At 36.9% G+C, this 16,275-nt stretch overlaps 1 protein-coding gene across 2 annotated transcripts in view; it reads right to left on the reverse strand.

Annotated features, from left to right (window-relative positions):
* Positions 1-618: 618 nt before the first annotated feature.
* LOC136027157 (high affinity cAMP-specific and IBMX-insensitive 3',5'-cyclic phosphodiesterase 8A-like) overlaps positions 619-16,275 on the reverse strand; it is a 241,469-nt gene continuing 225,812 nt past the window's right edge. For both annotated transcript variants that reach the window (XM_065704156.1, XM_065704146.1), the window contains exons 17-20: positions 16,092-16,240; positions 14,469-14,618; positions 4,332-4,461; positions 619-2,976 (exon numbers count right to left, since the gene is read on the reverse strand). In XM_065704156.1, coding sequence (XP_065560228.1) covers positions 2,792-2,976; positions 4,332-4,461; positions 14,469-14,618; positions 16,092-16,240 — 614 coding nt within the window. In that variant the 3' untranslated portion in view covers positions 619-2,791. The remainder of the gene's footprint in view (positions 2,977-4,331; positions 4,462-14,468; positions 14,619-16,091; positions 16,241-16,275) is intronic.

Raw genomic sequence — 16,275 nt, forward strand, 5'->3', positions numbered from 1 at the left:
TTCGTTGTGTACTAAAATTTTATGAAGAAGTAACTTTAGCGTAATTTTCATGAAGAAGTATTTGAATTCAATTTTATGAAGAAGCATAATTCGTTGTGCTTTAAAACTTGAAAATCGTATTAGGCTACCTGTAATTCAACAATTTGGGAGTCATTCTTCGAAACGATTAAGTTTCGTTCAATAAGATTCAATTTAATTAAAATCCACTGTCACTTGGACTCTTCCACATATTTTCTAGCTACCTCGTGGCTAGGAATATCCTGAACAATGAAATTCCTTCTCTTCACCGTATTCTCTATAGGACCGTTTGGACGGTGTCACTTTTCTACACCGATACACTTTATCCCCCCGTTAGGAGGTTCTTCGTGCAATCAAGGGCTGAGAGGTTTCACCCCCCCCCCTCAAGGTGAAACCTCGTTTTTGCTGTGTGCCTTATACATATTGACCTGGCTATTCATCTTAAAATAAATTTTTGTCACCTGACGTCTATGTAGAACAATTTCCCAGCGAGACGATTCGAAAGAAAACATATTCCATTTCTTTTATGTTACTGTTATGTTTTTGTTTTTTATATTCTTGTTATGTTGTTGTTTTTTACTTGTTATGTTTTTATGTTTTATGTTCAATTTCTTTTATGATGTATGGCACCATATGGTGCTATTTATGGATAGTAGGCTCGTAGCTACCATTAATAGCCGCTGGCCAGAAACAATTATTATTAATTACCACCAGTTGGTAATTAACAAAAATAACACAAATTATATAAATATTAGTTGGGACCTGAATACTGTGATATTTTAAGTGTGTTAACTTGTTAGGATGGCAAGATTCACTTGCGATTTCGGAATTGGTCTGTTTTTTTTTTGGAATTAGGTAGGCAATTCATTGATGGATGACTAGCCCATATAAAAGAAGAAAATTAACCAGATGGAAAATTGTTGCATAAGATAAGGAATAGATTCTTAGCAACGATGGCTGTGACCCCACATCGTGGTTCTTTACCTAGTAAAGAACGAACCCTAGCCCATAGTAACCAAAAATTTAGACACGCGTTAAAACCGATACCTTTTTAGTGAGGTATAATCGCCATTGGAAGCTGATTCAGCCATGGCGACTACTATTTGAATTAATCTTTATGATAAAAGTTTATTACGAAAACAAATATTTGGTAGTTTTAAAAAAATAGCCAAAACACGACAAAGAGGCGTCGGATCAGACTGAAAACTGCAGCCTTGAATTAACATATCTGAAAACCCTTCTTGTGAGGGTTATCCTAAAGTTCCCCATCATCAGCAACAAAGAAAACCAATGTTTTCAGATTGTAAACAGTGTACACCTCCTTTTTATTTTATTTCCTTTTTTCATCACCGCCAGTGGGGTGCTGAAGCAACACAGGGTTGTTTAAGGGCTCATTTGAAAGAAAATCGTATATCCACGTTGCTTTTTGTAAGTAACAAAACCTATTATGAAAATAAACTGTGACTTCCAGAAAAAATAAGAGCATAGAGGTGACACGCTTGGGCACCTTCTATATCCCAGCTTTATTGATAGGATGATCATGTTTTGTTCCAATATAACTAAGTTACATTTCCCTTAACTGAGTCCCTTAAATGATAAATAATAATTTCTTGTCACTCCTTAAAGGTTTTGGCACTAGAGACGATCGCAAAAAGTAGTTAACCCATTATATAGTTTTTAACAAATAAAGTATGGGACGTATGATGTACGAAGCAAAACGTACAACGACAAAATACGATGACAAAGTGAAACTTAAGTGAAAACTTAAGGACTTACATAGTGAAACGTATGGAAAAAAGTCATACTAAATCACGAGAATATTCATATATGAGAATTTCTTTTGAACTACGAAGAATTTTTACAATTCTTTCACTAAATATCAACAAAAAGCTAGAACTTTTCTGTGTCTGGGGGGGGGGGGTGGAGATGGTCATTTCGTACACACTCGTAGATGATTAGGTTATAAATAATAATTTCAACTGTTATCTATGCAGAAGAAAATAATACTAGCTGTTGCACTATCGAAAGAATTAAACGATTGTAAAACAATATCTAAAAAAATTTCGTAGGCAGAACTATGTAAAAAAAAACGAACATATAAATATATAAAATATTAATTAACATACGAAAATACATAACTACTGTTGTAATATTTACATTTTTGCAATTAATAACATAAGAATAATTAAAGAAAATGGTAGTGGAATTGTAAATGTGCCACTAATCGTGTTTGTAATGACGTCATATTCCAATAATCAAATGAGGCTCGAAATGATCAAGAAGCAATAACTTTTAAAGCAAATCAGCGGACACTAAAAGCAAAAACACTTATAAAACATATATTTTATAATTATTATGTTTCCCTAATCGTGTTTGTAATGACGTCATATTCCGATAATCAAATGAGGTTCGAAATGGTCAAGAAGCAATAACTTTTAAAGTAAATCATCGGACACTAAAAGCAAAGACACTTATAAAACATAAGCTTCCTGAACCAGGAACTTACAGTAACAAAACAAATGAGAAAAAATTAAATTAAACTTAAAACTGCATAGAAATCTGCGAGACACAATTTGTCATAATTGTAAGTATTTGGCATTTATACATAGCACCAGTATACGTTACAATAAATGAGCCACTCAGATAATTGAGTAACTGGATTTGGCATCTTTAAGTTCACCTTAAATGGTTCAGCGGCTGAAATTGGAAGCAAAACCAGAATCCACGTCTTTGTGTAGTTATATTCAGATGAATCTGAATTCACCGAAACCTTTTAGAGGAAATCTTGTACTGTTTCATCCTTCTCATCGATACGATCATCCTGAACGCGTAGCTGCTCATCCAAATTATTGTAGGAATCTTCTGGAGGGATGCCTGTTAGACCTTTTACTTCTAACTGCTTCCAATATTCGTAGTTTAATTTTAAATGGTTCATCAATTCTGGAATCTCAATAAAGGCTGAAAAGGAAATACAGTTCTACAAATAATTTCAAAGAATTTAGAACACAAAGCATTTTACAATGCTTTAGCTACGGTCCTTAAACAATAGGCTTGGTATGGTCACCTTGGTAAAAAAAAAGAAAGGAGACGCATGACTGCCACCACATAAAATAACGATTTTCCTTCTTGTTCAAGCTGGGAGCTGTAATTCTCCTATTTCGGTTAGATGATTCCAATGGTTTTCAGTTTTCAATTTTCAGGCGTAATCTTACTCTTAGCTATTTATTGGCTATTGCATTGACTTTTGGCTTTCTTTTTCTTTGATGCGTGCCAATCATGTAAAGATTCTGCCTCATTCAATGACCAGTTATTTCATGATATCAATACAACAAGCATTTATTTCCTTTTAGGTCACTATTTAAAAAATTTAACTCTTTCTGTGATATTTCTCATTTTATTTTCTACTCTTTGTATTTTTCTTATCGTATCTTGACAATCACCTAATAAAGGATATGAAATCTAAGTTAGAGATAAGCATCTCCTAATCTATTGGCAGTACCATCAGAAATAATTTTTGTTCCAAGTTTAGCCTCAAGTGTTTTAATGTCAAAGTGGAAATTCTGCTGAGGAAGGTTGAGAATGCACTAAAACGTATACAAACATTATATAATTTGTACAATACATTTTTTTGATAACGTATGTACAACGAATATAGGAAATCATGCAGGGTAGAATGAAAAAGTTTGCGACAATTTGAAACTTCAGCCAAATTTATTTTGCGAGGGGGAACTAGGGACAGTACTGAAAGGATTTCTGCTAAAAGACTTTTCTGCTAACCGAATAGTATTTACTCTCCTCTGGGGTGTAACGGGAACCGAAGGAAGTGCGGTGGAATACGAATTGAAGACGCTTAATGTTGAATTTTTGTCCACAATGGATTACCCAGGAATATATTTGTCTTTGATGCAATCTCTCTTCTTAGATTCAACCAAAAAAATAATAGAGATAGAATAAAAACAGCTCAGAAGTCAAATCGATATAAGCTTAAAACAAAATAAAAATAGAAGAATTATCAATTTTATTTCTAAATCAGAATCTCTCAAGATTAAATCCTATTTCTCCAGAGATTTCTTACGGGCAACCATACACAAGGGCAATCTAGTCCTGTGACTAAAACCTACAAAACACACTTTAGTTTTTTAAAAAGCTGTAAGAAAGTTCAAAGTCGAAAAAAGGTGACAAATTAATTCTAATACTCTACAAGAACAAGTTAGTACCTAACAAAGAGTAAAAAAGGAAAATAAAATAAAGGAGCAAAGGAAATAAGTATAATGAGACGAGAATGTAAAATGAACATCTTTGAAGACACTTACCATCCCAAGCGTCAAACATATCAGAAACAAAGAAGTCAATAAATCCAATTTGAGATTTTGGCACAGAACAAGTGGAACGTTCAAACTGAGCCATCACTAAAGGAAGACCCCGCATATTTTCTTCGTCAGTCTAAAGTGAAAAAAAAAATCTGAGCATGTTGACTCACAAAATAAGCATTTGAAAAAATTAACAACAGCTAATAGCATCATAGCAATTAACAATAATAAAACAACATTATTAACAATACTACTGCTACCACTACGACTAAAACACGGCATTGGGCTTTATATTCCCTACCGGTGGTGCTCCGTTTCATGGGCCTTCAGCAAGGAAGCGCAATGGAGGGGAGGAGCCAACCATCCTGTTTTTCGCACGCCCTTCTTGTTCACTTTCCCGAAATTTCTCCAAGCAGTCATTTAGATCTGGCTCGACTCTGGCTATGCTTACAGAGTGATGCCACTAACCCCCGTTCCAAACCAAATAACCATTGACACCAGGAATTCGAAACCCCGTCCTCGCAGAAAAAAGATTTCAACTCTAATGTGCCAATCACTCGGCTAGAACGGCTCCTTAACAATTATCATAAGGAAAATCCTACATATTTTTTTTGTCAGTCTACAAATCTTTCTCACTTTCTACCTTATTCTACCTAAATATTTTTGAATATTCTAGTTAGTGACTTTTGAGTCACTCTGATGTTTCAAATTATTGTAGTTATTGCTCCCAACAACGTCCAACATTTGCTCTTTGGGGAGTAACAATTCTCGATTGATATCTAGAATTTCACCAATGAATAAGATTCCAATAACTAATTATCCCAATACTGCTGGAATGAGACGTATTCGGAAATTACACCTATGAGCAATTTTAATTGATATTATATTCACACTGTATTGCATCTTCCATGACTATGGGTGTTGCTTTAAAAGCATCTAAAAAATTATTGAAATGGCTATTGCTGTTCAGCCAAACAGTTGAGTTTTTGCAATATAATAGTTCAGGTCGGAAATAGAATCGGTGTCACAAGCAGGGGCGTAATTTAGTCAAAATCCTGAGGGTATGGGGGCAAAGTTGGAGCTAATTTTCCCAAATCAAGAAAAAATGACCGTGAAAAATTAAAAATAAGTCATATAGTACCATAAAGGCAAAGATTTACTAAAGAAAACTGGCTCGTTTCTCTGGATGCTAGAATTATGCAGGCTTATCTTAGTTTTGACAAGATTCTTTGAAGAAAGTAAATTTCAACTGAGGGAAGGGTAGCAGCCCCCTCCCCTGTCCCATAGCAAATTATCCCCTGGTTTCAAGCGAATTTCGCCTTTGTCTAAACCTGGGTTAAGATATCAACATGATAGCCATGCATGTCTTCTGGCATCAATTCACTGTAAAACAGAGCCAAGTGATACTGTAGCACCAAAATGCCAAGCCACTTTCGATGTTAACTATACATTTATGCCCTTCAGCCAGCAATTCACACAGTGCACAAGAAATTATAAAAAACATTCATGAGCTAAATTATTGGCAATAAAATGGACAGTGCAGCGGTTTCTTAAACTCCTAAATGATGCTCCAACAAGGACTTCGGCTAAAATCTAAAAGAAGTTTCTCAAATCCTATTCTTTTCGTCATTCATTCAGTCTATCCGATTCATCCTAGCAAAAGCACAAATGACAAAGTCATACCAAGAAACTTTTGAGAATCTGGTTCAATCTTGCCAGCAAACACTGATGTCATTGAGACAGATGTGGGTAGACCGTATACCCCCTTAATTTCAGGGCTATTTTGTATTTCGGCTCTGTGCTATGTTGAACCATCAGGACTGGCTAACTTGTCGTTTATATCGCTACCCCCATCTACTGGGTATGTCTGCTTCACTTCGTGTCCGCATTTCTGTTTCAGTCTTCGTGTCTGTATTTCGAAATAAAGTAAAAAAGTATTTCTCTCCCTCTGTATTTCATGAATTCCTACTACTGGACGCAAGGCATTCCTCCTTTTAAGGAGTAGTAATAATTGGGGTAAATATAACCAAGTAACTGAAATGGCTTTGCGCTTGTATATTGCCCACAGACAGCATTAGAGGCGATAACAAGCAGTAATAGGAGCAGGAGTATGAGTAGAATATTATCCTGATGGAGCATCCGTTTTACAGCAAAACTGTAAACAGAAGAGAAGCAAAAATCTAAAAAGATTGACTTTGCTCCGAATTCAATCAAAATTTTCGTTATGCTATATTGTTGTTTTTTTGTTTTTTTTTGCTTCCATTCTCCTTAAATAAAAAGATACGGGTTATGCAGTTATGTTTTTGTTGTTCAATATCGTATAAAACAATGATTTTCTAGTGCTGGAGGCCGTGCCTCCTTTTGTTATCAGATAAATGTCCCTTTTCTTTTTATATAGATTTACCTACAATATAATTTTAATTTACAAGTTAAAAGCTCGTAGAGGCTAGCCTGTTTTCAATTTAATTTCGCACGAAGAAGGAAATTTGCTTGAAATTCTATTTTCATCAAGCTATCTCTCGCCGTAAAATATTAATTTATGCGTAAACTAAGCTCAATTTTGGCTTTCCATACATCTGATTGGCCCGCGTCTACACTGTGCCGCGTCAGAGGCAATCTCACTTTTAATGTGTACAGATGTTTTTAAGTTAATTCATTTTCAGAGTTCGTGGTGGCGTTAGATTACAAATATCTACTATGACTTGGAGGATCCAAAACTAGAAATCTTAAGTAGATACACCCTCAAGTGTTTCTTCAGTTTCTTCCATTAATATTTAGAAAATGTCAAAAGACATTAAATAGTTACAATAAGTGATAATGAGTCCATTTTTAAATATATTTCACACTAAAATGCAAAGATATTTTGGCCTTTTTTCAAAACTTTTTCTTTGCATTGTTGGCCTTGCATAAAATTTCAAGATTACTACGAATTTCCATGCAGTTTTCTTATCTTACCTTTGTAATAATTTACCTCTCCACACAATTTTAACTATATATAATTTACCTACCATTGGCACCTTTTTGAATGTATTACCCCACCCCAAACAAAGTTTTTGGAATATGCTTGGCCAACTGCACAAAGGGGTTCCCAAAGCTCCTTTGTATTAATCCAGAAGCACTCAAAATAGGGCAATTTTGGGGGCAATTGCATCACCACGGAAGACCAACGGCTGCTTCAAAGCTAAAATTTGACATCAATGGCCAGGGACCCAGGTTTTTTCGGGGGGAGGGTTGGTTACAAAAGAATTTTTCTGGAATAGGGATACTAAAAAACTTTGAAAAACATATCAAAAATTGGTTTACATTCATTTTTGCTCCGTTTTTACGAGTCGAACAAACATTTCGAGGAGGGGGGAGTGAAACCCCTCCCCTGGATACGGCTTTGTCATGACAGTCTTCTCGAAGCACATCACTAGTTTACGTACTCTCATTTTACCCGTTTACCGAGACGACAAGACCAACACGTAGTATTACAGCTCACTCTAACCACCCAAAGAGGGAACACCTAGAAAAGGGACTACAGGAAAAATAGCAGTTCGGCAATGCAGATTGTAATGTGTTTCTCCAAGGAATGATTCTCTAAAGCCATGTATTAGTAAGCATAGTAAGAGTGAGCATGACAGTTACACAGTTAGGCAGATTATCGCAATTTTCACTCAGTGTTAATGAAAAATTGCTGATGAACTGTTTCTTCAAAAAAAATGATAATTAAACGGCTTAGAAGCTAATTCCAATAATCAATGAGTTCCATCAAGCAAAGGTTTAGCATTTACATAACACCGTTTAAGTAAATTAGATGAACGATTAGTTGTTCACCAGGCACTCACAAGTGGCAAGCACTGCCAAATCTATATATATAAAAATAAGTTGTCTGTCTGTGTGTCTGTCTGTGGATCAGGTGACGTCATGTTTCTGTGTTGACTGACGTCATGAAATTAGTTTCATCATTTTTGCTTTGACGGTGACGTCATTCAAGATATTTAAGACATATGTTCACGTAGAAATCTATTAATGTTTAAGTTTACAATGAATGATGAACTTACCATGGCAAAAGCCGATGAAGATGCTCAAAGAGTCTATGCCAAAAAACTTGCTGCTGATAGAGAAAGTCAGAAAAGAAAGCGTGCCGAGGAACTACCAGAGCAACGCGAAAGCAGACTTGCTGCTAAAAGAGAAAGTGAAAAAAGAAGGCGTGCCGAGGAATCAAAAGAACAGCAAGGAAACAGGCTTGAGGCTGATAGAGAAAGAAAGAACAGAAAGCGTGCCGAGGAATCAAAAGAACAGCAAGGAAACAGGCTTGAGGCTGATAGAGAAAGAAAGAACAGAAAGCGTGCCGAGGAACTACCAGAGCAACGCGGAAGCAGACTTGCTGCTAAAAGAGAAAGTGAAAAAAGAAGGCGTGCCGAGGAATTACAAGAACAGCAAGAAATCAGGCTTGCTGCTGATAGAGAAAGTAAGAAAAGAAAGCGTGCCGAGGAATCACAAGAATAGGAAGAAATCAGGCTTGCTGCTGATAGAGAAAGTAAGAAAAGAAAGCGTGCCGAGGAATCAGAGCAACCTGAAAGTTATCGCCTGGCATTCAGGTACAACCCAGTCGATGATTATAGCTTGAGTAGATGTGTTCAAATCGGGACAATGTCTAAAATTTGTCCCTATTGCAAGGCCTTGAAATTCAATGGTGAAACAATGGGAATGTGTTGCGCCTCAGGAAAAGTTAAACTTCCTCTATTGGCTGCACCACCAGAGCCATTGAAGACTTTCCTTACTGGAACTACGTCAGAATCTAAGCGTTTTTTGTCAAAAATCAGAAAATACAACTCATGTTTCCAAATGACGTCGTTTGGAGCCCAAATCGAAAATCCAGATCAATTTATGTCTACTTTCAAAGTAAAAGGGCAAATTTATCATAGAGCAGGGTCCCTTCTACCATTCTCAGGCGAGAATCATAAATTTTTACAATTGTACTTCATCAGTGATAGAAATTCTGAATTGAATGCACGTTGCGAAATTTCTCCCAACGTTGAAAGGACAATCGTTTCCCAATTGCAACATCTTTTCCACGAAAATAATAATTTAGTGCGTCTGTCCAAAACAGCCATCGATTTGATGCCTACTGATACGCATAAAATTGTTATTTCCGCTGACAAAACGCCTCCTGGCCAACATGTGCGTAGATACAATGCTCCAACTATCGACGAAGTGGCAATCGTTATGGTCGGTGATCAGTTTTTACCTCGAGATATTATTCTTCATAAGCGAAACGCTCAGTTGTTAAGAATTGCTGAAACTCATCGATGCTACGATGCCCTACAATATCCTATCATTTTTTGGGATGGAGCCGACGGCTATCACTTTAATATTAAATTGATGAATCCAGCCACTAACAAAGAAATGAATAAGAAATGCAGTGCAATGCATTATTATTCCTATAGACTAATGATTCGGCAGGATGAAGAAAATTATATTTTAAAATGCCGTGAATTGTTTCACCAATTCGTCGTTGATATGTATGCTAAAATTGAATCAGAACGTTTGCTATATATCCGCCTGAATCAGACCAAGCTCCGCTCTGAACAATACATTCATTTGCGAGGTGCAGTTATAAATGACGGTAATACCACAAACGTTGGAAGATTAACAATTTTACCTTCGTCATATGCTGGCAGTCCCCGTCATATGCATGAATATGCTCAAGATGCTATTGCGTATGTTCGTCTCTATGGTCGTCCAGATTTATTTATTACATTTACATGTAATCAATCTTGGGACGAGATACTGCAGCTTTTACTTCAAGGACAATCGGCGGTTCATAGGCATGACATTACGGCCCGTGTCTTCCGGCAAAAGCTGAAATCACTGATAAACTACATTGTAAAACTTGAAGTGTTTGGGTCAGTGCGATGCTTGATGTACTCAGTGGAATGGCAAAAACGAGGTTTGCCACACGCACATATACTAATCTGGCTACATAAAAAAATTACTTCGAACGAAATTGATGATGTGATTTCCGCTGAAATACCTGATAAAAATGTCGATAAGGGGTTACATGATATTATTGTAAAAAATATGATACATGGACCTTGCGGTGCACTGAACGAAAATTCACCATGCATGACCAAAGGAAGGTGCACAAAGCAATATCCTCGACTTTTAGTATCAAACACAATTACTGGCAATGATGGTTACCCACAATATAGAAGAAGATCTACTGAAGATGGCGGTAAAAGAGCAATAATAAAGAAGCGTAACGGTACCACCATCGAAGTAGATAACCAGTGGGTTGTTCCATATTCCCCATTATTATCAAAAACATTTAATGCACTCATAAACGTTGAATACTGTAACTCCGTAAAGGCAATCAAATACATATGTAAATACGTCAACAAAGGCAGTGACATGGCAGTTTTTGGCTTGCAGCCCGAAATCAAAGATTTCGATGAAATCGTACAATATCAGGCTGGAAGATACATAAGCAGTAATGAAGCTGTTTGGCGAATTCTTTCATTTCCGATACATGAACGTAGTCCAGCTGTTGTTCACTTAGCGGTACATTTACAGAATGGTCCACGTGTTTATTTCACGGAAACCAACGTGCAACAAAGAGTCCTGAATCCACCAGATACAACATTAACAGCTTTTTTCGCTTTGCAAGAACGATTCTTTTGCAAAAAAAACTGCTGTATACTGAAGTGCCTTCGTATTACACGTGGAATAATAAAAATAAAGTATTTGAACGTCGAAAACAGGGTAAGTCAGTCGACGGCCAACCTACCATCTTCAAAGATACCACGATAGGAAGACTCTAGACCGTTCACCCCAATCAACATGAATGCTTCTTTCTACGCCTGCTTTTGGTGAATGTACCCGGTCCGACATCCTTTGAGTATTTGAGGACTGTAAATGGTACTATACATGACACTTACCGTAGTGCACGCCAAGCTCTGAATTTATTGGAGAATGACCAACACTGGGATAACTGCATCAATGACGCGTGCGAAACGTCAACCCCAAGTCAAATTCGTGCATTGTTTGGCATCATTTTTACAACCTGCTCTCCATCAGCTCCTACAGAGTTATGGGAAAAATATAAGTCAAAAATGTCCGAAGATATACTCCATCGAAAACAGTTAGAGACGTCAGATATGACTTTTGATTTTACATCAGAAATTTATAACTACACTTTAGTTGTTATAGAAGATTTGTGCGTACGTATGGCAAACAAACCTCTTCAGGATTTGGGAATGCCTTCACCTAACCGTATCGCTGCTGTTTCGACATGTGTAGAATTGGATCGTGAACAAAGTTACAGAACGAGTGATCTATTGTCGTATGTACAAAATAACATTTCCAAGTTAACGTCGGAACAAAAAGACATTTATGATACGATAATGCATTGTGTCGATAACAACGTTGGAGAAATTTTCTTTTTGGATGCGCCAGGAGGTACTGGTAAAACGTTTGTGACAAAACTGATTATGGCATCAATTCGATCAAAAAATGATGTAGCGTTGGCAATTGCGTCGTCCGGAATAGCCGCAACATTGCTGCCTGGTGGAAGAACTGCTCATTCCGCTTTGAAATTGCCTCTGAACTTGCATTCTACAGAAACTCCCACGTGCAATATCTCCAAATCATCTGGGATGGGTAAAGTATTGCAGCAATGCAAACTTATTATTTGGGATGAGTGCACAATGGCACACAAAAAATCGCTCGAGGCTCTGGATCAATGCTTGAAAGATTTGCGAGGGAAGTCGAAACCCTTTGGCAGCACATTAATATTGCTTGCGGGAGATTTCAGGCAAACATTACCTATAATACCTAGATCAACTCCTGCAGACGAAATGAATGCTTGCCTAAAAAAATTCTAATTTATGGGCACACGTAAAAACATTAAAATTAACTACAAATATGCGTGTCCGATTGCAAAACGATGACTCTGGTCAAACATTTTCAGATCAATTGCTGGCAATGGGAAACGGAAAGCTCCCAGTAGACTCAATTTCAGGACGTATACAACTACCTGCTGATTTCTGTAATTTAGTGACGTCCAAAAATGAATTGATTGAAAAAGTATTTCCGGATATTCTAAAAAATTATAAAAATAATAAATGGCTAAGTGAAAGAGCGATTCTCGCACCCAAAAATATAGACGTCCACGAAATCAACAATATTGTTTTGACCAAGATTCGAGACCAGGCAGTCCTTTACAAGTCAGTCGACACAGTTTTGGAACCAAATGAAGCGGTTAATTATCCATCTGAATTTTTAAATTCCATAGATCTTTCAGGATTTCCACCACACGTGCTATAACTAAAAATAGGCGTACCAATAATACTTTTAAGAAATATAAACCCACCAAAGCTTTGCAATGGCACGTGACTTGTCGTACAAAAAACAATGGAAAACCTAATAGAGGCCACAATCTTGACAGGGCCTTATGAGGGTGAGGCTGTTCTTATTCCTCGCATTCACATGATTCCAACGGATCTGCCTTTTCAATTTAAAAGATTGCAATTCCCAATTCGATTAGCATTTGCAATCACAATTAACAAAGCTCGAGGTCAATCATTAGAAAAATGTGGTATAGATCTTAATACTGATCGTTTTTCCCATGGACAATTGTACGTTGCATGTTCGAGGGTCGGTAAACCTGACAATCTATTTATATGCAGCGACAATTGGACAGCGAAGAATGTTGTATATTCGCAAGTTTTACGCAGTTAATTTGTATTTTGGAACCAAATGAAGCGGTTAATTATCCATCTGAATTTTTAAATTCCATAGATCCTTCAGGGTTTCCACCACACGTGCTACAACTAAAAATAGGCGTACCAATAATACTTTTAAGAAATATGAACCCACCAAAGCTTTGCAATGGCACGCGACTTGCCGTAAAAAAAAACAATGGAAAACCTAATAGAGGCCACAATCTTGACAGGGCCTTATGAGGGTGAGGCTGTTCTTATTCCTCGCATTCCCATGATTCCAACGGATCTGCTTTTTCAATTTAAAAGATTGCAATTCCCAATTCGATTAGCATTTGCAATCACAATGAACAAAGCTCAAGGTCAATCACAAGAAAAATGCGGTATAGATCTTAATACAGATTGCTTTACCAACGTACAATTGTATGTTGCATCTTTGAGGGTCGGTAAACCTGACAATCTATTTATACGTACAGACAATGGGACAGCGAAGACTGTTGTATATTCACAAGTTTTACGTAGTTAATTTGTATTGTATCTATCTATCTATCTATCAATATAAAAACGAGTTGTGTGTATGCATGTTTGTTTGTTTGTAAAAAGAGCGTTTGCATATGATGTCATTATTAGTACATACGGCTTTGTATATTGACAGACAATGGGAAAGCCAAGAATGTTGTATATTCGCAATTTTTACGTAGTTTGAAACACATATATAAATCTATCTATATTCACAGGTGGGACACAGGGACACAACTACAATGGCGCGTAACTAAAATGGTGCGTAACGACTTACGCGCGCGGGGGGGCTTGGGGGGGGGGGGGGGGCGCGAAGCGCCCCACTGACTAGGTGTTGGGGTGGCGCGAAGCGCCACCCCAACAGCTAGTATTTTATAAAACATTGAACATAGTAAGATTATTTGCACCAAATTCTTTCGAAAATACTAGTGCTGTAAGTGTTTGATCCCTATTGACATCTATTTTAGAATTGTTCAGTTTTCCTATATTAATTCTTTGCTGTAGTGGTGCAGTGGGATTGATCTCTACTTGGTATTAAATAGAATTTGATTGTTTACATAACTGTAATAACTTGAATATCTCTTTAACGATAGCATTATTGTCATTAATTTGTTTTTCTTTATTGTATATGACTGAAGGCTTTCACAGTTTTGTTTATAAGGTATTGTGATCAAGGGATTAGCCTTAGTATTTACATAACACCGTTTAAGCAAATTAGATGAAGGATTAGTTGTTCATAAATTATTTGCGCCAAATTTGTTCAAAAATACTAGTGCTGTAGGATTGTTTGCAAAATTGTAATAACTTGGATATCTTTTTAACGATAGCATTATTGTCATTAATTTGTTTTTCTTTGTTGTATATGACTGAAGGCTTTCAAAGTTTTGTTTATAAGGTATTGATCAAGGGAGCTTACCTGAGAAAAATACTCCTCAACAATTCGTCGAGTCCACTCAATACAAATCTTCAGCGGTCGCACTGGATTCGAAATATCAGCGCATTTTATCAACATTCGTCGGACTAGTGTTATATTTTCGGCCGTTGATAAGTTGGACACGTTCAAATCCTGAAAAAAAAAGTTGATAAGTTAGTTCGTTCAGCTTGATGCCATAGCACTATTTGAGATGTATATTTGAACCTGTAGCCACTAGTATAGAAAGGTCTTCTAAGACCCGGGGCGGAATTTCAAATTGACACCCCTTTCCCTTTCTTTGGATTTTTAAAGGAACTCATTTAAAGTATTTACATTATGGAGACAAAGAAGGGGAAAGAAAAGAAAATTATGCGTTTTAAAGAATTTGTAAACATTTTAATGTAAATAACATAATCTACAAAGTATAAACATAATAAGACATTACTAAACAGAGTAGTCCTCTTTATATTATTATATTTTACATATTATACCTACAGATTATATCATTACTGGCTGTTGGGGTGGCGCTTCGCGCCACCCCAACACCTGGTTGGTGGGGGCGCTTCGCGCCCCCCCCCCCAAGCCCCCCACGCACGTAAGTCGTTACGTGCGTATAAATAGATTGTCAGGTTTACTGACTCTTGAACATGCAACATATAATTGTCCATGGGAAAAACAATCCGTATTCAGATCTATACCTCATTATTCTAATGATTGCCCTTGAGCTTTGTTGATGGTGATTGCTAATCGAACATTCCCTGTGTCCCCGTCGTCATTTATATATCCCCCTGTGTCCCCCGGCGTCCCCGTTGTAGTTGTGTCCCTGTGTCCCGGTCAGCATTTGTGTCCCGGTGTCCCAGTCTGTAATTTCTCTTTGAGTGTCCCGGTCGTCATTTATATTCCCTGTGTCCCGGTGTCCCGGTCGTCATTTGTGTCCCGTTGTCCCGGTTTGTAATTTCATCAGTTGACAAACGAGACGTCAGTCGACAAACAACTTCATGACCCGTACAAGGATAGTAACCGGGGCAAACCATTCCTCCCCCCCCATCCTATGCCACTGTCTGTAGAAACGCATGTCTAACCTAAGAATAATTTTAAGCAGAAAAAAATGCCGAAATATGCAATCTAAACGTATAGAATATGAAGCATTTAAAACATAGTTTTTTCATCATTTTCTTAGCCTTGGAAGGAGATGGGCGGTTATGGTAAAATAAGCAGTTGACCCCGCTTCTGGTACGACGCTGGATAAAGTCTTCAAAAACTGCTTGTTTATACTGAACATAAGCATCGGTTTAAGGAGATTTTGAAATAATTAAAACCAATGGCTGCTCCCAGACTTTCAAACTACAAACTCAAGGTGAAGATTAAGCGGGGTATTTTTATTTTCACCTGAATGGTCAAACTTTTCAAATCTACTTTTCATTTCTTTCTAGATTTAAGGCTTGAAGGTCGAAGTGATGAGATTTTCCAAGATATTATCGGGTTGGAGAAATGCTACGCCTATATGTTTTGAGTTTTCTCAATTACACCAGCAGTAGCCACAGTCGCATACTATTTCTGAATAATTTAATTTCTGTAATGTAATGTAATGTACCCAACTAATAATGGAAATTCTAAAAATCTTACATCAATATTGTATTCGTCCTCCTTTGTTAGTGGTTTAGTGAAAACATTTACAAACTTGGAAAGGTGTTCAAAATGCTTGGTCATTTCTGTTGCTAGGACCATATCAATTATAATCTTCCGGATTTCTCGATATGTGTCAGGATCCAAATCTAAATAAAAACAAAAGATCCATCAAACAATTAAA

The sequence above is a fragment of the Artemia franciscana genome, chromosome 1, assembly GCF_032884065.1.
Source record: "Artemia franciscana chromosome 1, ASM3288406v1, whole genome shotgun sequence".
Taxonomy (NCBI): domain Eukaryota; kingdom Metazoa; phylum Arthropoda; class Branchiopoda; order Anostraca; family Artemiidae; genus Artemia; species Artemia franciscana.